Source organism: Ictidomys tridecemlineatus, chromosome 7 (genome assembly GCF_052094955.1).
Source record: "Ictidomys tridecemlineatus isolate mIctTri1 chromosome 7, mIctTri1.hap1, whole genome shotgun sequence".
NCBI lineage: Eukaryota > Metazoa > Chordata > Mammalia > Rodentia > Sciuridae > Ictidomys > Ictidomys tridecemlineatus.
Genome location: NC_135483.1, coordinates 32,798,943 through 32,822,824, shown reverse-complemented (window position 1 = coordinate 32,822,824; position 23,882 = coordinate 32,798,943). Strand labels below are relative to the sequence as shown.

At 33.6% G+C, this 23,882-nt stretch overlaps 2 protein-coding genes across 39 annotated transcripts in view; one reads left to right on the top strand and one right to left on the bottom strand.

Moving 5' to 3' along the window:
* The window catches only part of Rims2 (regulating synaptic membrane exocytosis 2), a 559,411-nt gene that overhangs the window by 40,947 nt on the left and 494,582 nt on the right, over positions 1–23,882 (top strand). The gene's annotated exons all lie outside the window — the stretch shown is intronic.
* Positions 17,429–17,787, bottom strand: LOC101961086 (uncharacterized). The gene has a single exon (XM_005316265.5). The coding sequence runs from the start codon at positions 17,770–17,772 to the stop codon at positions 17,446–17,448; it is 327 nt and encodes a 108-aa protein (XP_005316322.2). The 5' UTR covers positions 17,773–17,787; the 3' UTR covers positions 17,429–17,445.

Below are 23,882 nucleotides of genomic sequence, written 5' to 3'. Positions count from 1 at the left end.
AAATGTTCATGTTGTGTTTTTTTCTGATTTTCTTATATTCTTTGTCACCTTTAGGCAAAACAGAAAGAATACATAGTGGTATAATGGTGTTGGACATTGATATTTTAAAACAACAAATATATATCACCTACTGTACTCCAGGCATTGTCTAGAAATTTGAGACACTGTAGTGAATGACACCAAATAAACTCTTTGATAATTTCTACTCTACAAGAGTTTACATTCTATATTAATATTAATATTTTTCCTTAAGTAATGACTGTAACAGTCTTCTGGCTTGCATACATTTTTGTTAATTTCAGCACTTTCCAGTTATAATTTAAGACTAACTAACCATAACTTTGAAAATGTACATAAATCAAGCTTACAAAATTGTGTTGGGTATTGTAGAAAGAGTACTGAAAGTAGGTAGTCTGTGCTTTATTTTTAGCTGTAGGTTCTATATTTTTAGCTCAGGTAGGTTCTATAAACTCCCTAAACATGTGTACAATTATAATTTAAAACTGGATTTTCTTCAAGTTTCCTTCACTTCTAAAAATTTCTGATTCTAAAGTTTTAAGAAAGAGATATAAAGTACCTTCTCTATAGACTGTATTCTTTCACCATGACGCTGTCAATTCATTGGGGATCCAGAATTCTAGCCTTATTTTAAGTTAAAACTATAGCACCTAGCATAGTGTTTAGCACATAGAAGATGTTCAATAAATACTAATTGCATCACTTCATTAAATTGCCAACCAGAACTGTGGAATTTCTGATATTTTACTCTATTTATAAGTTAAGAAGTTAGTTTCAGGATATAGGTGAAAGACACAAAGCTCTGGGTCAGAGATTGAGGACAGTTGATTACTCACTGCAAAAGTGATATCCAGAGCGCCATCATTTGTGCTTACTATCTGAGCTCTTATTTCCACAGGGTGACATGAAGAGAGCCTGATTATATCTGCACACACAGTGGGTTGAGTTACAATTTGGGAGCTCTGAGTCTAAGAGACCCCAAATTTTTTATAACATGTACTAAACTTGCCTGCCCTTTGCTCCAGATGACTTTATTTTCCAAAGCTATAAGCAAACCTGTCCTTGATTTCAGGGCAGAGCTTATCTTCTGAGTCTGCTATATAAACAACGAGAAAATAAATCAGTGCCTCTGTTCACAAGATACTCAGAAACAAGAAACATCCATGAATTGTCTCCTAATGTAAATTCTTTATTAGAATTATTCTATTAAAGGGTGAAAATTTAGATTTCATTTTAGAAGCTGATAAACTTGTAAACAATGTTTAGAAGATATTGCTCTCTGAACATTCTTGAATCTTGCTAAATACACAGATTGAATACTTAATTATGCTTACTCATCAAGCAAAGGGAGATGAAAAGGTAGCAGTATAATATCCAAATGTTAAATTAGTCTGCATGTCAATGTCTGGGGATTCAGAGATTGTTCAAAAAGACAAATCAATCATTTGAAATTTGTGTTTTTAAATTTTAAATTAGATGTGCTTTTAAATTTTTAAGTAAGTTTATTTCAATAATTTCTTTCAGCTTATCAAGTTTCTTATCAAGTTTCAATCCCAGATTCATGTTTATGTTATTTTGAGGTTATACTAATAAATATAGCTATTTTCCTTATGACAAATAGGAATCTTAGGCAATTTGATTGGTGTTATTATTATTATTATTATTATTATTATTATTATTATTTTAGTTGTAGATGGACACAATGCTTTATTTTGTTTTATATGGTGCTGGGGATTAAACCTAAGGCCTCACACATGCTAGGCAAGTGCTCTACCACTGAGCTACAAACCCTGCCCTTGACTGGTATTATTTGTAAACAAACAACTTGCAAACCAGAGACCAATGAAAATAAACCAGCAAACAAAACTGCTATCTGTATCTTTAAATTTCTAAGTGTTTTGGAATTTGTTTGACAAAGTTAGGTTGGTTTTAAAATTTAGCTCAATGACTCAGTTGCAGCTGTTCTAAATAATTGGTCATGAGCTTTTTATACTATCTGGTTTAATTTAACAGAATGCTGTTTGCTGCTGTTGTTTCCTCTCTGTGTTCAAGAATCTTAAATATATATATATCTTAAGAGATTACCTAAGGATTGCTTTAGCTAGTATGTGTCTCTCTCTTTTTTTTTTTCCAGATGAATTTCATGACTGCTTTTTCTATTTCTATGAGGAATGTCATTGGGGTTTTGATTGGAATTGCATTAAATCTGTATAATGCTTTTGGTAGTAAGGCATTTTGATAATATTAATTCTGCCTATCCAAGAAAAAGGGAGATCTTTCCATCTTCTAAGGTCTTCTTTAATTTTTTTCTTTAGTGTTCTGTAGTTTTCGTTGGTAGAGATCTTTCATCTCTTTTGTTAGGTTGATTCCCAAGTATTTTTCTTTTTTCTTTTTTTTTGAGGCTATTGTAAATGGGGGAGTTTTCCTCTTTGCCCTTTCAGAGGACTTGTCACTAATATAGAAAAATGCCTTTGATTTATGGGTGTTGATTTTGTATCCTGCTACTTTGCTGAATCCATTTACTAGTTCTAAAATTTTTCTGGTTGAGCTTTTTGGGTCTTCTAGCTATAGAATCATATCTTCAGCAAATAGTACATTGCTGGTGGGACTGAAAAATGGTACAGTCAATCTGGAAAGCAGTATGTTGATTCCTTGGAAAACTGGGAATGGAACCACCATTTGACCCAGCTATCCCACTCTTCGGTCTATACCTAAAGGACTTAAAAACATCATACTACAGGGACACAGCCACATCAATGTTTATAACTGCACAATTCACAAGAGCTGAACTGTGGAACCAATCTAGATGCTCTTTGATAGATGAATGGATAGGGAAACTTTGGTATATATATATACAATGGAACATTACTCAGCAATAAAAGACAATAAAATCATGGCATTTGCAGGAAAATGGATGGAGTTGGACAATATAATGCTAAGTGAAGTTAGCTATTCTCAAAAAACCAAATGCCAAATGTTTTCTCTGGTATAAGGAGGATTCATAGTGGAGTAGGAAGGGGGAGCATGGGAAGATTAGACAAACTCTAGATAGGACAAAGGGGAGGGATGGGAAGGGAGGGGGAAAGGGGATAAAAAGATGGTGGAATGACATGGACAGCATTACCCTAAGTACATGTATGAAGATACGAATGGTGTGAATATACTTTGTATACAACCAGAGATATGAACAATTGTGCTGTATATGTGTATTATGAATTGCAATGTGTTGTGCTATCATTTATAACAAATTAGAATAAAAAATAAAAAGAACATCAATAAAAAAGAGATTACCTATATTGTTCATATTTAAGAATAATTACCTAATATAGGCCTTAAAAGAGCAGTTTTCATACACTTTATTTTAGATACTTTTGATCTGGATAGATAAAAATGGAAGGAATTCCAAATGACAATGTATTTGAAAAATAAGAAAGACATTAATTTAAATCAGCTTGGAAAATTAAGGTATATAAAGAAATGCTCCTTTTTCTTAGAGATAGCTACTTTAACATTTGCTATTTAGCCTAATTGCTATATCCTTGACATTGATTTATGTTTCTGTAATGATTAAAGTTCTTTATCTATTATGACTATGGTAGAAGTCAAGATACATAAATAAATTACCAGCCCTGATCCACTGACTCTTCCCTGAAACACGCACACATAAACACACACACACACACAGCACTACTTCCTTTTTTCACATTAGCAACAAGAGTATAACAGCAATAAAACAAAAAAAGCATGCTGCTATTAAATCTTGAGTTAATAAATGTTAGCTTATTAACAACCACAAATGTGAGTTAGTGCCTAACCGAATGCAGATGTTTACAGGAGCAGATGATTTTCCTGGTCTCTGTTTTTATAGCCTAAAGTGACAGTCTGTGCTGTTGCATTGCAGTGTCTAGCCTGTTGCATACTTCTAGTTCTAAATCTGCATTGGGGGATGAACATAACTTTTGTTTACATTTTGCACTAAAGTTAATTTCTCCATTTGACTCGTCTCAAATATGTTATTTGAACTATGATAACAGGGAAAAATAACTTTTTAAAAAGTAAATACATCAGATCTTATATGTTTGGGTGAATATTTTCTCCTTTAGGGTATTTCCTTAGGAGACTATGAGTTTATTCTGACTATCCTGTTATTATTGTTGTTGTCATTTTTTAGGTATTAAGTGTTACACTAGTTAGAAGAAAATTTTGGTTCTGATTTTATGTTGCTTAGTTGTTTAGCAAATATTTTTGATCCTAAAAGAATTACATAAAAATTATCCCCCCCCCCAAAGTGGAGAAGAATAAAATGTAGAATTTTACTAAAGGTGATGAAAGGTAAAGAATAGGCCTACCTATTTATTGTGAAGCCTTTGCAGTAGTAATATAAAGTATCAAGAAGAAATAAGACTCTTCTTTCCTAGTATCAAAGGTACTTCCAAACTTTTATCATTTTCTTTAAACTTTCAACACCTTTCTGGATACTCATTACTCTAACCTGGTGACTCCATTGGGAAAATGGAGTTCATTACATATGAACATAGTTTTTATATTTTCCACTTAATACTTACCTGTTACCTATATTGTATAGTGAATACTTATTACTTCTACTAGGATATGTTTCTTATCTTCCCATTTAATAGTATTCTAAATTTCCTAGTCATACAGTTTAGGCAATAACTATTCTGTAATAAGATGTAGGGAATGTTAGCAAAAATGGTTCTTGTTCTGTCACTTTTCCTATATACTTATACTATTTCCTTTTACCAACTCTTCATTTTTATGGCTTCTTTTTACCAAGTTCTGTCTCCCTCCCACCACATACACACACATTCACATGAATACACTCTCACCTTCGTTGAAATATAATTCATTTACTGTACAATTTAGTCTTTCAAACTGTACAATATAGTGCTATTTATTAAGTTGTATAACTATAGTCATAATCTTATTTTAGAACAGTTTTGTTTTTCCTGAAAGAAGCCTGGACTCTTCAGCATTTACCTCTTTGTCCCCTCATCCTATGCAACCACTAATCTTCTTTCTATGGATTTGCCTATTCTGGATATTTCATATGAATAGAATAATATAATATGTTGTCTTCTGAGACTGACTTCTTTCACTTAGCATAATGTTTTCAAGGATCATCTATGTTGTAACTTTTTTTATTGTGATAAAGTACACATATGATTTTACTGTTTTCATCGATTGTAAGTGTAAAATTCAGTGGCATTTAGTACATTTGCATTTGTGCAACCATCACCACTGTCTAGTTCCAGAAGATTTTTATCACATATCCATTAGGCAGTCATCCCCATTATCCCTCCCCTTGGCCACTAATCTGGCAACCACTAATCTCTTTTCTATCTCATGGATTTGTTTATTTGGATTTTTCATATAAAAGGAATTATTCAGTATGTAGTCTTTTGTTTCTGGCTTGTTAGAATAATGTTTTTAAGGTTCGTTCATGTCATAAGAAGTATATATCGGGGCTGGGGATGTGGTTCAAGAGGTAGTGTGCTTGCCTGGCATGCGTGAGGCCCGGGTTCGATCCTCAGCACCACATACAAACAAAGATGTTGTGTCCGCTGAAAACTAAAAAATAAATATTAAAAAATTCTTTCTCTCTCTAAAAAAACAGTATATATCTTTCAAATGGTTGAATAATTATTCCATTATGTGGATATGCCATATTTTATTTATCCATTCATTAGTTGATGGATATTTGAGTTTTTTCCCATTTTCTCAATATTGTGAATAATGGCACTGAGGACATTCATGGACAAGTTTTTATGTGAATGTGTGTTTCCATTTTTCTAGGGCATATACATAGAAGTGAAATTACTGGGTCATATGATAACTTTAACTTTTTGAGGAATTTCTAAACTTTTCCAAAGAGGTTAATTGCATTATTTTATGTTACTTCCAGCAATGTATGAAGGTTTTAATTTCTCCACACCCTTCCCAATAGTTGACACTTGTCATTCTTTTATTTCCATCTTAGTGTATGTGAGATGGTATTTCATTGTTGTTTTGACTTGTATTTCTGTAATGACTAATGACACTGAACATCTTTTAATGTGCTTATTGGCCATTTTATATTTTCTTTTTGTTACCGGGGGTTGAACTCAGGGGTACTTGACCACTGAGCCACATCCGCAGTCCTATTTTTGTATTTTATTTAGAGACAGGGTCTCACTTAGTTGCTTAGTGCCTTGCTTTTGCTGAGGCTGGCTTTGAACTCGAGCTCCTCCTGCTTAAGCCTCCTGAGCCATTGGGATTACAGGCATGTGCCACAGTGCCCGGCGGCCATTTTATATTTTCTTTGGAGAAATATCTATTCAAATCCTTCACCTGTTTTTACATTCAGTTATTTATCTTTTTATTATTGAATTTTAAGGGTTGTGTATTTTGCATACAAATCTTTTGTCAGATATGTGATTTGCAAATATTTTCTCCCTCTGTGGATTATTTCTTCACTTTCTTGATGATGACCTTTGATACACAAACTTTTAATTTTGTTGTAGTCCAATTACCTTTCCCCCCATTTTGTTGCTTGTATTTTAGTATCATATATAAGGAAACCATTGCCTAACCCAAGGTCATGAAAATTAACTGATATTTTATTCCAATAGTTTTATAATTTCTGTTGTAAAACTATATGATCTTTAGCCCATATTGAGTTAATTCTATATTACGTAGATAGGTGTCCAACTTCATTCTCCTGCATGTTAGATACATAGTCTTCCTAACACTATTTTGATAAAACTTTTTTTCCTTATTGAATTTTTTTGGCACCCTTGTCAAAAATCAATTTTTCATTCATATAAAAGTTCATTTCTGGACTTCAATTTTGTTCTGTTGATTAGTATATCTCTCTTTATGCTAATCCCATAGTTTTGGTCATTGTAGCTCTGATGTAACTATTGAAATTGGGAAATTGGGAAATTTTTTCCTAGATTATTTTGACTGTTGTGAATTGTGTTTTCATCAGAATTTTAGGACAAGTTTTTCAATGTCTACCAAGACCAAGAACAAAACCAAAATAAAACAAAAGAACCCGCCCCCCCCCCCCCCCAAAAAAGCAACCTTGGATTTGATAGTAATTGCATTGAATCTGTAGAACAACTTCAGGAAATATTGCCATCTTAACTACATTAAGTTTATGATCTATGGACATAGGATGCCTTTCCATTCATTCAAATCTTCTTTAGTTCCTTCTGACAATGATAAGTGTATAAGTCTTACATTTCTTTTGTCAAGTTTATTTTTAAGTATTTTATTCTTTTTGCTGCTTTTAGAACTGTAATTGTTTTCTTAATTTCACTTTGCAAGTGTTTATTGTTAAATGTATAAAAATCCTATGAATTTTAAAATATTGGTCTTATATACTGCAGTTTATTCTAATCTGCTCAGTTCTTAAGACTTGTCAAATACCATGTGCTCTGGGAAGTTTTCACAGATGCTTTGGATTGAATTAGGTAATCCTCCTTCATGTTGCTATAAATTCCCACCCATACCCTCATTATACACTGAACTTGTGAACAATTTTGTTATTGTAGTTTTATTTCTAGTCCTCTCATCTAAACTATTAGTTGTTTCTTATTCCAGATGTTCTAACAGATTTGTTTGACAAATTGAGTAACAAGGTTTGTCCTAAGTTTCTTACTAGTAATAGTGCTGAGTACTGAAGTTTGTGAATGATTTACTTACTATATAAAGTAGCAACATGAAAATTATAAGTTCTAACTCTAACAATATTATAGTGTTTATTTTTCTTTATATTTCAATGGTATTTATATCCTTATACCTTATTTACACTACCTGAAGAATGAAGTTTTGAAAATAAGATTAATTTTAAAAAAGTAGAACTCAGATTTGATAAAACAATGTGAGTCATTTCCTATTCTTTACATATTTGTTCATTATAAAATAACATTATAAAATAATATTTATATTAAATAAAGTTATTTAAACTTACATGCATATTATATGTTTTTATGAATAACCTCATTCTATTAATTCTCTTATGCTTTGCTTCTCTGAATGTTTTTCCAGAAAAAGATTCTTGTAGGGAATGTAAATGTGTTTAGAGCTAGGAAAGAATGTTCCTACAAATTGACAACCGTAATGGCAAGGAATTATGTTCTATTTATTGTTAGCATGGTCCCCAACACCATGATATTTATCAATAAATGCATTATTGAATTAATGTTTCTATCTGTAATTCTTAAAGACAACATGTTAAAAAATAACACATTTACTGACCACCTATTAAATACTAGACACTATTCTAGACTTTGGGGTTTAAATAATCACTAGAACTTTCATTGAGCTTACCTTCTAGTAGGGAGCACTAAAATTCAAAATTTCCAAATCAAGTTCATAGTATTTATTGACAAAACCTATTTGCTTTTTACAAAATGGATATTTTGGAGTTATCTTTGACTGCTTTCATACCTAATGACTGATTAGTATACTTCTAATTTTTCCATTTTCTTATCTATATCTATCATAGTCTCACCAATTTAAAATTTATTATTATCTGGTATCAGTGTTATTTTTTGAGAATGCTGATTTGATCACTCAATCATAAATTCCACAGAAGCAGCTGCCATGTGTATACTCTCTAGTGCTTGGTAATAGGAGGTACTTCTTAAGAGTTTATTGAATAAGTAAATAGGTTCATTTATCTTCTTAAAAACATCAAAGATTCTTATTTTCTTTTTTTAATTTTAATTTTTTATTTTTTAGGTGGACACAATATCATTATTTTATTTTTATGTAGTCCTGAGAATCGAACTCAATGCCTCATGCATGCCAGGCCAGCGCGCTACCACTTGAGCCACATCCCGAGCCCCAAGGATTCCTATTTTCAATGAAATAAAAATTTAAATCCTTTAGTATGACATACAAAGTCCATGATAATGTGATCAATTTACTTTTTAAACCTATCTACATTAACTTGCTAGAGATTTCCTGAAAACACAGTAATAGTACATTAACAGAGATGGAATATTAATTTATCATAGGAATATAGAGTAAAGCTGCTTTCCTTTGTGTATATGTGCATGTGTGTACTATAATGACAAACATGAAAACTCAACTGTTTGACACATATACGCATATATGCGTATTATAGTTTATGTCTCCCAAAAGCTCATGTGTTGACTTGGTATTCAGTGTGGCAGTGTTCAGAGATGGGCCTCTTTGGAAATGATTGATGATGAATTACTCCATCCTCATCAATGGAGTAATTCATTACGGTTTGTAGTTGATGGCATCATTGGGAGGTGGTAGAAACTTTAGGAGGCAGGACTTAGTTGGAGGAAGTACGTCATTAAGGGCATGTCCTCAAAGGGTATATATTATTCCCAGTGGCCCCCTCCTTCTTGGATACCAGAGGTGAGCAGCTCTGCTTTACGATTCCTTTCTTACCATGATATTCTGCCTTACCAAGGTTCACAATATTGGAGTCAGGCAGCCATGGACTGAAACTTTTGAGGCTGTGAGATGAAATAAATCTTTTCTCTTCAAAGTCATTTTTCTCAGGTATTTTGTCACAGCAACAAAAGCTAGCACAATGCCTTGTATGTGTCATATGTATCTGTCATGTGTGTGTCTATATATACACATTTCCATTTATTTTGTGAATGTAAGATGTTACATTAGTCAATATTTCTTTTTTTAAATAATTCTTTTATTATTTATTTTAGTTGTAGGTAGACACAGTATCTTCATTTATTTTTATGTGGTGCTGAGGATCGAACCCAGTGTCTCACACACGCAAGACATGTGCTCTACCACTGAGCCACAGCTCCCGCCCACATTAGTCAGGATTTCTTGTTTTGAGTTAAAACAACAACAAGAACTTAAACTAGCTTAAGGAAAAAAGAGAGAGAGAGGGAAAAAAATTGATCGGCTTATCTAACTGGAAAGTCCAGGAGGTGACTGGATCTGAGGACTCAAAGAATATCTTTTGGACTCTCATCCTTGCTTGTCTCTGGATCTGCTTCCTTTTATTTGTTGGCTTCAAAAATTTTTGGTCTGCTTTGCAATTAGCAATAACATGCTGCTTGCATAGTTATTCAATATTGTCCAAATTTAGCAATTTCATCATCTATTTATAACACCAATAACAAGGGCAATGGCAATAATAATAATTATATTTAATAATTATATTAATAATAATCAAATAAAAATATTAATGAAATATATTGATATGCCAGTAACTATTCTGAGTCTTTATATATGTTTTACTGTATTTAATATTCATGATAGCTTTGTGAGGAAAGTATTATTAACAGTTATATTTTAAAGATGAAGAAATTAAAATAAATCAATTAAATAACTTGATCATTAGTTAATGATACAGCCAAGAATTAAAATTCAGGCAGACTCTGTATGCTTACCACAATTCTATACTACACAGTATAGAATCAACCCAGAGACTGACTAACGATCTCTCCTTCAGACCTTTGCTTGTTCTCTGGCTAGTCACTCTTTTTTTTTTTTTTTTAAGTTGTTGACCTTTATTGTAGTTATTTATATGTGGTTCTGAGAATCGAACCCAGTGCCTCACATATGCCAGGGAAGTGCACTGCCGCTGAGCCCCAGCCCCTAGTCACTCTTTGTAAAGAAATAATGGTACCAAGTTTACTCAGCGGTGGGTCATCTACTTAATTCCACTGGAAGTCTTATTAGAGCTTAACAGCATGGAAGAGAGTGTTTCCCTAAAGAAAATAATCTTGGGCATATTAAAAAAAAGCATCACATATGTCCACTAAATAAATATTTTGTAGACCATGCTGCTTAGCAACAGAGTTCCATATCAAACATTGAGAGCTAAGTGGCATCTGGTGGAGGCTAACAGTATCCTTAGTTATGATTATAGCCTAATTAAATGTGTTGTGTTTCTTTAAGGTGGGATCATTTATTAGTAGTACACTGTAAGTTATTCAAATCCTAATCTAATAAATTTATTAAAAATTCACTTTGAACAGTTTCAGAAAATGTTAAAGCTGTGTATATTTTTATGTTATATGAGTTATGTGTGTGTATGTGTTTATCATATAATTCTTTCAAAAGTTTTGATATAATTGTTATATTTGTAATAAAAATATTGGAAAAAATGTTCTGGACTGAAAACTACTGTACAGTGTCTCTTTATGTTTTGTAAAATAAGTAACAATTGGGTACTGGGAATTATTTCTATCCAATTTATCTGCTTTATAGAGTATGGAGGGTATTTTGAAAGTAAGGCTCACCTCTAATGGGTATATAGATAAAACAAATAAATAAATAAGGTCTTAGCAGAGTGATTATAACAGTCTCAGGGGGCTGGGTGACAGAATTATTATGCAAATAACTAAGGAATAGAAATCCAAGTTTGTTTGTATGCATAAAAGATCAGTGATTTCTGACTGAAGAGTCTAAAACCATCTTGAACTGAGGCTTCCTAAACACTAGGCTCAAAAGGAGATGAGTGAATTTTGGCAAAGGTGTTGGTCTCACAGTCTCAGAATGGGATTTTGGAAGCAAGACATACCTGCACTTCTCTAGCCAGAAAAGTTTGGGAGAAACAAAAATCCTTGAATGGTTTAGATCTGAGTGTTCCCCAAAAGCTCATGTATGAGACAATTCAAGAGGGTTTAGAGGTGAAATGATTTGGTTATGAGAACCTTAAGCTAATCAGTGCATTAATTAGACAACTTGAATGAATTAACTGGATGATAACTGTAGGCAGGTAAGGTGTGGCTGGAGGAGATAGGTCATTTTGTGCATGCCTTTGGGGTATATTATTTGTCCCTATTGAGTGGAACAGTCTCTCTGCTTCCTGATTGTCATGTCCTAAGCGGCTTTCCTCTGCCACACCCTTCCACTATGATGTTCTGTCTCATCTTGGGCACAGAGTAGTGGAGTTAGCCATCTATGGACTGAGAACTCCAAAACTGTGAACATCAAATAAATTTTTCTTCTCTAAAATGTTCTTGTCAGGTCTTTTGGTCATAGTAATGAAAAAGCTGACTAAAACAGGGTCTGAAAACTTTTCCCCTGGTCTTGAACATTCTTGGGATTCTGCTATTACTATAAGCTACAGGAGAGAGGGACCCAATCTGCCGTGGTCATTGTGGTTTTCTTGGTACTCAGAGCCTGGCAGAGTTAGCACTAAACAAATATCCATTAAATAATAAGTGTTTGAGTGCATAATTTTTTTTTTATTCTTACATTGCTAACCTCGGTTCAGCTTTTAGGTTTCAGGTTTGCTATCACTTCTTCCAGAAATCAGTTCCTGTAATTTCCTCTTCCCATCCCAGACCACTTAAAGTCCTTCTTTTATAATGTACTTGTGTTTTTGTGCTTTTAAGCTTTAGTGTGTTTTAAAGTGACAGTTTTGATGTCTCTTTTACACTTGCCTATAAGCCCCATGAAGGCCAGAGTGTGCTTGTCTTGGTTACCAGCATACCCCTTGTGCCCAGTATTGATGATCCATAGATTCAATGAATGAACATAGTCTTTCCCTGGTCTGGGTTAATTATTCCACCATCTGTTTGTTCTTTGCTTTTCTCATGCATTTATTTTAAAATAATTTTGATACAATCTTAAAAAGTCCTAAGTGGAACAAAGGAAAATTAAGCAGATTAAATATTGACAAAGATACTTTTCAAATATTATACAGATTAGGCTTAAAAAATTGAAATTCTATTCAGATAAAACTAAGCTTGTTAAAGTAAACGACTAGAATAACTTTAGTGAATAGGCAGAGTTTGTCTTTTGCCTTTAAGCAGGAGGCAAATACCCAGGTTTTTAGATAGTTGTATTTTTTCCCACTGGAATGTTAATATTGTCTTGTTTTAGATTTCTGCGTCTTTTCCATAACTTCAGTTGTCCACTGACTCCAGTAAGCTGTTTTATTCCTCTCCTTGTCTTTTTTTTAGAATATTTTTTGAAATTTGTTCTAATTAGTTCTATATGACAGTAGAATGCATTTTGAAACATCATACATAAGTGGAGTATTACTTCTCATTCTTCTGGTTGTACATGATGTAGAATTACATCAGTCATGTAATCATATCTGCACATAGGTCCGATTCATTTTACCATCCTTCTTACCCCCATCCCCCACCCTCCCTCTATTCCCTTCTGTCTAATTCATAGTATTCTTACCTAGCCTCCGCCTGCCCATCCCTGCCCACCATTGTGAATTAGCATCTGCATATCAGAGAAATTATTCAGCCTTTGATTTTTGTGATTGACTTATTTCACTTAGCATAATTAGCTCAATCCATTTACCAGCAAATACCATCATTTCATTCTTCTTTAAGGCTGAGTAATATTCCATTATGTATATATACTACATTTTTTTAATCCATTCATCTGGACACCTAGGTTGGTTCCATAGTTTAGCTATTGTGAGTTGAGCTGTTATAAATATTGATGTTGCTGTGTCATTGTTGTATGTTGCTTTTAAGTCCTTTGGATAGAAACTGAGGAGTAGGATAGCTGGGTCAAATGGTGGTTCCAGTCCAAGTTTTCTGAGAAATCTCCATGCTGCTTTCTGTAATGGTTGCACCAATTTGCAGTTCTGCCAGAAATAAATAGGTGTACCTTTTTTTCCCCCACATCCTTGTCAATGTTTTTATTACTTTTATTCTTTTTTTAAGATTTTTAAAATTGTAGTTGGTATAATATCTTTATTTATTTTTATGTGGCACTGAGGATCGAACTCAGTACCCCACATGTGCAAGGCGAGTACTCTACCACTGAGCTACAGCCCCAGCCCCCTACTTGTATTCTTGTTAATTGCTATTCTGATTGGAGTTGGATGAAATCTTAGTGTAGTTTTTATTTGCATTTATCTGCTAGAGATCCCTGTAAGTCTTTCCTCTGGCTGTGTGTGTGTGTGTGTGTGTGTGTGTGTGTGTGTGCGCACTTCATTCTTTTGTAATTTCAACTGCTTGTCTGAAATCTATTTAGAACTATCTAAGAGACAATACTTATTTGATGCTATTCAAAGAAAGATTGGATTTCATATTTATCTTAGGTTCTCCTAGTTTAATAAATAAAAAGATATTTGGACAAAAGAGATTTCTAAAAATGATAGTAATTCTGATGTGGAGTGCTTTTGTTACTCTTCTAAGGGAGTGCATCTTCAGTCAATACTCTCCCACAACAGTCTTTCTTTGTGTACTTTCCACTAAGCTTGGTCACATAAAAGCAGTTATCTCACATCTTAATATTGTTGTTCCTAGCCTTATCCTGGACTCCTTGCCCTAGTTTTTTTATGGTTGACTTGCTTTCATCTTTAGAGATTAATTTCCCTGTTCATGTCTTTACTTTAGTCCTGTGATTCATAACTACTCTGATAATGTCATTCTCTGTCTACAATGTTTGGATATACTGTATTTTCACTCTCTGTTTCTAAGACATCTTTGATTACCCTTTATGAATATGTAACTTGGTATTGTCTGGTTCTTGATAGTCCCTGAAGTATTCTTTGCCAATGATGAAATTTAAGCTTTCAGGTAAAATAAAAAATTTGGTAAACTTATATTCATTATCATCAACATGACAATTTATCAATTTTTAGAGTATTCTTCTGATGAGATTAGTGATATTATTAATGATATGATTTTTGATATTATATGATGTAATATGCCAACATTTAGAAAATTTGAAGAACTCTTTCCAAATAACTAATGTGTGCTCCTAGAGGATTGTGCATGGGTTAAAAATACATTCAAAGTGCTAAATGGACTGAAAGATTTTAATATAATAAAGAACAGAAAGTTCATTGATACCTTTTTTGGTTTTCATATGCAATTAACCTGTATTAGCCTATTACCGGCTGAATTTTGGTATAGGATCAAAGATATGTACAATGACCTGAACAGGCTATTAAAATACTATTTGCTTTTCCAACTAAACATCTGTGTGAAACCAGATTGTCTTCAATCAAAACAATATATCACGACAGATTAAATGCAGAGTCAGATAAATAAATTTGGCTGCCTTTTATGAAGCCAGAGCTTTAGGAGTTCTCAAGAATATAAAAAAAAAAGCTAGACACAGAAAGACAAGTATTACATGTTCTCTCTCATATATGGAAATTGGAAAAAGAATGTGTTGACGTAAAAGTGGAATAGAGATTACTCAGGATTGGGTAGAAGAGGAGGTTAGAGGCCAAGAATGAAAGAAGGGTAGGTGGATCATTGTAAGCTGTATGTTTGTAGGGAAATGCCAAAATGAATCCTATTTGATATGTACAATTAATGTGTAGTAATAAAAAAAATAGGAGGGGGAAAGGGGCAGAAGGAGAGAGAGAAGCCAAAGACTAAAAGTGTATGATAGGGTTCTTCAACTTGAGATCTGTGGTTCTGTATCAGTAAACATGGAATTTTGTACATTTTTATTCCTGAGTGAAAACATCCATAGCTTGAAACAAATTCTAGAAGCGGTTTTTGACCCCTTAAAATGCTAAGATGTAAAACTGTTTCTTGTATCTACTCTTTTCTATCTGACCTGAAGAATGAAGAGTAGTCTACCTAATCTTCAGATTGTCTATAATTTTTGTGGTCTCCACCATTCTATTTGTATGTTTATTTTGAATAATGTTGAATTTAGTAGGAACAACAACAAACGATGTAAAACAATGCTACCCTTCTCACTATTTTTTTGGGGAAATATAGTTACTTGTAATAAAAATATTTTATTTGTGTTTATAATATAATAGATTCATCATTATAATAATTAATTTAGAAATAAATGTTTACAAGTTTAGTTTTAAAAATTTTTTAGTCATTGATGAACCATTATTCTATCTATCTATCTATCTATCTATCTATCTATCTATTTATTTATTTATATGTGGTGCTGAGAATTGAACCCAGTGCCTCATACATGCTTAGGCAAAGCATTTTACCACTCAGCTACAACCCCAGAACCAAGTTTAGTCTTAATTTGTAATATTTTCAATAAGGTAAATACCAATATACATAATCCATTAAACAAAAGCTTTTGGGGATCCTCAATAATTTTTAACAACGTAAAGGGATTCTGAGATTTTAAAAAAAAGCTTAAAAACTGATGAAAGAGAGGGAAGTCAAAGGCTTTTTTTAGATGTACAATTGATTCTCAATTTTTATGGATCCTGTATTTGTAAATTTACCTATTTGCTACAGTTTATTTGTAACCTCAAAATCAATGCTTGTAGCACTTTCATGATTATTTCTGGATATGCACAGGCACAGAGAGCAGTAAAAAATTTGAGTTACTCCATCTTCATGTTCCCAGGTAAGACTATACAAGGCCTTCCTGTTTCAGCTGTCATACTGTTAACAAATGCCCTTTTTGTGGCCTACATATTGCCATACATTTTGTATTTTTGTGTTTCCTTTTTTTTTTCTTTTTGGTCATTTTCCAAATGTAGTCCTGAAGTGCTATCTAGTGTTCCTAAGATAAGATGTGCCTTAGCTGAGAAAATGTGTGTATTAGATAAGCTTCATTTAGGCATGGGTTATAATAATGTTGGCTATTTGTTTAATTTTAATGAATCAACAATATATATATTAAGTAAGGCATGTTGAAACAGAAACACATAACACAAGACTAGGAATTGATTGGTTAATGAAAATGTGGACAGAGGCTGGAGGAAGTCAATTATGCATTTCCCATAGGAACATTGGTTCAGTATTTGCTAATTTACTGTTTGCAGCGACTTTATACAATTTATAAATTTTTTTTTTTAGAACAACTCAGCAAAATAAAATTCCGGTTTATTGTTGGACAACATTGTTTCACACATACATCAAACAGGCCAAAAAAATAAACAGCAACTTCATAGACAAAAAAAAAAAAAAAAAAAAGAAACCTTTTTATCTTTGGCCTTTTTAACCATCTCATACAAACCAACTACTTATAGTACAGCTAAAGTACATACACAAAAAAAGTTACTAGAATGCTCGGAATAAGATTGTTTTTTTGTTGTTGTTTTTGCTTTTTTTTTACAAGGTTTTTTTTCTCTTTGAGATTATAATGAACATGGTCACACCACAAGTAAAGTCAGAAGTAGGACAGAGAACGCTCCAAAGGCTGGTTTGGTCATCCCAGATCATTAAAAATGGCTGACCCCTAACAATATGTACAAAAACATAAAATGTAAATAAAAAATACAAACAAATTTTTCTTTTTTAAAGTACTTTTAAGAAAAAAAGCAGGGCCTTGGAAGTTTTGGTTATTTTTTCCTCCCCTGTTGCAAATTCACGTTGTGGTTTTGGTTGGGTGGTGAAGAGCGCAAGTCATCTGCGGGTGGCGCAAGTCATCTGCGGGCGAGCCTCTCGAAGGTGACCACGTTTAGATTCTGAGACGGGAAGTGGAGGGTGAATAGGTCACCGTGGCCTTTTATTTTTAGTTTAACTTTTCCTTTTTTGCTGTCTAGTCATCCTCATCGGTCTTCTGCTTCTTGGTATCAACATCATCATCCTCGTCATCTTCAGCTGCCCGTTTGCCTGTAGCTGCCTCAGCCTCCTCATCTTCATCTTCATCCTCTTCCTCGCCATCACCTTCCTCCTCCTCCTCCTCCTCACCACCCTCTTCCTCTTCTTCATCTACCTCATTGTCAGCCTCCTGCTCCCCATTTTCCTCATTAGCATTCCCATTAGCAGGGGCGTCTCTTCCATTCTCTGCCTCCTCCACAACTTCCTTCTTCTTTAAGTCCTTGGTGGTGATTTCAGAGCTAGTGTCCACGGCCGCCTCTGACATGGAACGCCGGTGATCCGATGCAGTGGGTTAAAAAGGAAACTAGAGTTCAGGGACTCTGGCGATAAAGCTGCCTGAGTCCGCGGTGGAGGAGCAGGTGCGCGGCGGAGGTGGTTGTGGCGAGTGGGGAGCTGGACCCAGGAACAATGCAAAGATGGCTTTTCAGAGCAGCCAGTGGGGCTACAATTTATAAATTTTCTATGTCCTGCTCTACCAATAGAATTACAATGAGAATCATCTATACTTATGTTGTCAGATAAAAGCAGTGCAGGTTATGGTCAGATAGTGTATACTCAGAGATTGATGAGCTGAAAGAAAGTTTAATAACAGTGGACTCTGGAGCTTTGGTATTTGAGTTTTGGAAGTGATAAGTAAGGAGAAGAGTTGAGGTTGGCAAGGATAGACTTATGCTTACTCAGGGAATGGAAGAGTTGGAGTTAGGGAAAGTTTGGAGATCTAGCTAGTTGTTTTGGATTTGTTCTTAGACATAGTCAACTTCAAATTTAGGAACTACAATAGAAGGTAATTTTCTATATTTAGCAACTGGGTCAGAAATTCATTTTTCTTGAGGAGCAATAGAGCATCTCATTTCAGGAAACATGATCCCTGCTGACCTTTGTTAATCCAGCTATCCAAATAGTATGTTATTTAATTATAGTATAATTTTAGGAAGAAATGATAATTTTCTCCTTTCCCACCCATCCCACCAGAAAATCTCTCCATCTTTTTTTTTTTTTTTTTTTTTTACTATTGTGCCAATAAACAATGGGAGGTGTTTATTCTTTTTGCTGTTTTTGGTAACCCATCTTCCTACTGATAGGTTGGTGCCTGTCTGCCTGACTGCTTTCCTCCCTCCCTCAGTTCCTCTTTCCCCCCTTCCCCCTTCCTTTTTTTGTGGTGCTGAGGATCCCATCCAGAGCCTTAGAAATAACAGGCAAATGTTCTACCACTGAGTTACACCTGTAGCCCTGAGAGGTTACTAGTGGAGTTTCTGTTTTACAAGACATGCTGCAGTGAACAGGAAAGCATATTCTTGGCTTGTAAGGTGCTTTCACCTTTTGTTCCTTTAGATTTTTTTCAATAAATATCCTAAAATTTATCTTTTAATTAAACTTATTTTCATATTATTGTGCAAAAAGTTTTATGTGCTCCTTCAATAAGAAGTCAATAGAGAAAATTTCTAAATTTCAAAATAATTTAGGTATTAATAGTGCTATTTAAGGTTTACTTTATGAAATATTTAGTTATCTAAATTTGTATTTGTTAACTTATTGTTAATTTGCTTGTTATCAAAATTATTTATTCATACATAATGTTTTACCAATTTATTTAGGTTTTCACTAAGTAAGATGAGAAAATACTCATATATAGGCCTTTCTTTGTTTCTTTTCTTTTCCTTCCCTCCCTCCCTTCCTCCCTCCCTCCCTCCCTCCCTTCCTTCCTTCCTTCCTTCCTTCCTTCCTTCCTTCCTTCCTTCCTTCCTTCCTCTCTCTCTCTCTCTCTCTCTCTCTCTTTCTCTCTCTCTCTCTGGTGGTACACTTGCTTAATAATGAACTGGATTGAATTGTACACTTTTAAAAATTTTCTTTCTTGCTGTGCTGGGGATTGCCAGGCAAACACTGAGCCACATCCCTAGTCCTAATGAACTGGGTTGAAAAGCCTTTGGTGAATTACCAAGTGGTGATTTATCTGTGCTTATAAATGTAAATCTGATTCTGATAAACTTAAATTTGAGTTCAATTTACACTTGAAAAAGTTTTTTATGTAAGTACTGATTCTTGCTCTTTTCTAAAAATATTTAAAGAACCCCCAAAACAAAAAAGCCTATCCAGTCATTTTTCAAAGATACAGCTTAAGCATTTTCTCAAGTGGGATTATTTTATAACTGTATCACTAATTTGTGGCTGTTGGAAATACTTTTTTTTTTTTTACTGGTAAAGAATTAAAAAAAGGCTTATGTTTAATATGAATCTTACTATTTTGTTCACTAAAAGAGCACAGTTATTTCCATAACATAGTTATATGTATGAAGCATTAAACCAGGAAACCATTTGGATCTGCAAAGAATTAAAAAAAAACAATTTGGTAGATATTAAATTAAGTTATAAATTCTGGTAGTGCAAAATTATCAAATGGATAACATGTTTATTTTCTTAGCTCAGCATTCTAATAAAATAGGTCAAAATTATTGGTAGGAAAGAAGTGCTAATTAATAGAGCATAATAACCTGACCACATTTTCTTAACTACAGTGAATTTTGAGGTACATATAATGATCTAGCTCACTTATAGCCTGAGAGAACACACATAAAGGCACAGTTCCATGCCTTTCTGCTCTCGTGCATACGGCAGCCAAATGCCATCAGCTTTTTTCCTTTCTGGCATTGCACATTATTTTCTGTTGGCCTTGTTTCCTCTTATGTGCCTGTTTTCTGCTTTCCCTTCTGGCTCTGGCTCTGCTTAGCCTCCTGCTTCAGGTTCTACTTGTTTTCCTGGCTCTGACTGTGTTTATCTTTCACTATCTGCTTCCTTTGTCAGCTCAGTAGGTCCCACACCTCCTGCCTCTTTGCCTACTTAATGTTCATTTCCTTTTTTCTGCTTCATGTTATTGCTTCCCTTCTGGCCCTAATAAACCTTCTTCTCCTATGTTCTGCTCTACCAATAGAATTACAATGATTTGGAACCTACAGGGAGACTCAACAGTGTTATGTATCAGATGGATAAGAGGATTTGAATAAGAGGTGACTATAAAGACACCTCATGTTATTAATTTTCATAATAAAAATGTTGGCTTTGCCTATAAGTAATTTCATGGATGCTTTTATACCTTGGTGGGATGACCAAGGTGGGATCTTTGTTTTTTGCTTATTATCTTTACCATCTGTGTATCTGGTAGCTAAATCGTACTGATATTACAATCCACATAGAAAGCCTACTCTTAACCACCTGAGCCTTGAATATTTTGTTCTTCCAATTTTTACCAAGACCTAGGGAATAAGCGACATATTAAAACTCTTCTCTTTTTGTTCTTCGAGAATTTCCTTTTAATAATAAAAATAACTACTATTGTACTAACAATTGTTGAGTGCTTAATATGTGAACCAAGATTTATTTATCTTTGTTATTTTTATTTATTCAAATATCCACTTGATAAAATAGATCTTTTAATCCTCATTTTTAGCAATGAAGAAATTCAGGCTCAGAGAGAGGAGTATCACCCACAGGTAGTTAGTGGTGAAGTTAGGATTCAAATCTAGCATGTGTGACTCCAGAGCTTGTATTCTTATGATGGTGATTACAGCCATACTCTTTCTTCGTAAATTTCCAAAATTGATTTTTATAATGATATCACCAGAAACTATATGTTTAAATATATCTCTCTACCTTTCATAAATAGGACTCAATATTATATGTTCTTAATTGTAGAAATATGACAGCTCTGTCATATTTCTTTGTGTTTTAGAATACTGTTATTGAGGATATTGCTTACTATGTTGCCCACTTGCCCTTTCTAAAAAGACCTTTGTGACAAATTCTTAACAGAAATTAGAAAATTTTAACTTTACTGGAAAATTGACATTTTAGGGAGAATTTTGTATGATATTACATTTCTCTTAAATATCCAATACTAATTACTTAATAGTTACCATATTAAGCTTTTATTTAGTGTATCCTAGATATTGTGTCAAGCATTTTCTCTGTATTATCTCAATTCATACAACAATCTCAAGTATTCTGTTTTATGGTAAAATCTCTGAGGCTTGAGTATTAAGTAACTTGGCCCAGTGATCTTGAAATGGCATTGACGGATTAGAATTCAGGCATTTTTGGCTTCAAATACACTGTTTTTGGCATAATACCACATGAATTAGTATATATTTTATTCCTTGCAACCACTTCACAAGGCCAATATTATTACCATTATTATTTACTTTTAAAAGATGAAATTAAAGTTAAATTTCTTACCTGAGATCACAAAACTAGAAACCACGGAACTACGCTTTCTACTTGGAACTAAGTGATCCCAAGGCCTATACTTCTTTCATTATATTTTATGGTAAACCACTTCAAAGAATTTTGGTTTTAAACAAATTCAATATCTTTTTTTAAAAACCAGTATAAATAAGTGCACAGCAGAAAAGTAATATATGAGGAAATATCTTCACACATGATTAATACTTGTTTGATTAATTTAAAAGGTATTATTATAATTATTATTATAATTATTATATTTCTTTTGTGAAGTATAGAAGGACATTAAAATGTGGGTCTAAAGTACTAGACATTTTGGTCTCTTTTCATTCAACTGCCTTCCCCTCTAACTATAGGCACCATTAGATTTACTTTTTGTTTAAAGGTATTGGGGATTGAACCTAGGACTTCATGCATGCTAGGCAAGCACCATACCACTGAGCTACATCCCTTAGCACTTTCAAAATTTTATTTTGGACAAGGTATCACTAAGTTTGCCCAGGCTAGCCTTGAACTTGCAATTCTCTTCCCCAGCTTCCTGAGTAGCTGAGGTTATAGGCAAGTGTTACTGGTTATTATGGTTTATTTTATTTCATTACTTATTTTAAAGTAATAATTTAAAATATTGTTATGTCACTTTGATGTTCCTAATATAGCTCACCTAGAAATCCAAGCTTGTATTAGTATAGCTGTTCTTACTTAAAATTAGCTTGCAGTGAATTTAGCAGCCTGGGGAGCTCAAGATGACAGTGAATCAGGTGTCTCGATGTTATCAAGATGAGAGTGAATCGTATTATTGTCATTAGTAAACAAGTCCTAGTCAAGGAGACAACTTAACTACTTAGCCATATCTATTATGCTTGGTAATATGATGGCTGAGAGTCTTGCTCCTTTTTAGTTGACATTAGAAGAATATAATTATAGAAAAAGTGGATACTAGACACACTTTCTCATGTGCTGTAACTTCTTCACTTAATTTAGATCCAACAGAGATGGATAAACTCTCTCTCTTTCTCTCTGTCTCTGTGTATGTGTGTGTGTGTTCCTCAGTTGGTCAATATTTGAGAAAAACAGAAGACTTGGGTCAATGTTGGGTAAATCGTATCTCTGCCTAAAACATTGTCTTTAACAGTGATATCCTAGGATCATTTCTTGGAACTCAGTTATTCTTCATAATGCTGGTTGTGAAATACAAGCGATGTGCCTCCTACCTTCATTGCCAACATTTATTTTTTATTTGTTCTAGTTAGTTATATACATCAGCAGAATGCATTTTGATGCATTGTACACAAATGGAGCACAACTTCTTATTCCTCTGGCTGACCATGATGCAGGTAGTGCAGTCATACATGTATATATGGTAATGATGTCTGTCTCATTCCACCATCCTTCCCACCCCCACACACTCTCCCCTCCCTCCACTCCCCTTTGCCCAATCCAAAGTTCCTCCATTTTTCCCTAACCTCACACCTCCTCCCCATTATGGATCAGCATCTGCTTATCAGAGAAAACATTTGCCTTTGGTTGTTTGGGATTGTCATTGCCAACATTTCTAATAAGGCATTTAAAAATGCCTCCCTTAAAATTCTATGTTATATCTTGTATCATATTTTGAGGGAGGAGTACCTTTGTATTCTCACTAGAAGTCTCAAGATCTTTCTGAACATAGAGACAATTGTGGTAAATATTACCATACAATGAGATATGTCAGTGATGGTGCTGTCAATGCCTATTTATTTATCACTTTTTTTTTTGAAAAGGTAGACTTTTAATAATTGCTTTTATCACCAGGTTAAGTCATGTAGTTACAAAGTAGTTCGAAATCTGTGAAAGGGTATTATCGTTAAATTTTTTTTTATCACTTTTATACCTTGTCATGTTAAGGCTTACATTATGTTTATTCTCCAATTTCCTCCTTAAACTTAAATAGAAGTCCCTTGTCTTCTTTTTTCTGTTTATTCTTTTAATAGTTATTTATATTTTGGTTATGTCTCTTTTGGCCTTATTTTTTCCTAATCCTTAAAATATGACCTTCAGTTTCAGTGCCATTTCCTCACAGATGTCAGTTCATGTTGCCCAACTCTTTTATAACTACATATAATGTCTTTATGGGGGCACAGTTATTAAAAAATTATAAAATGT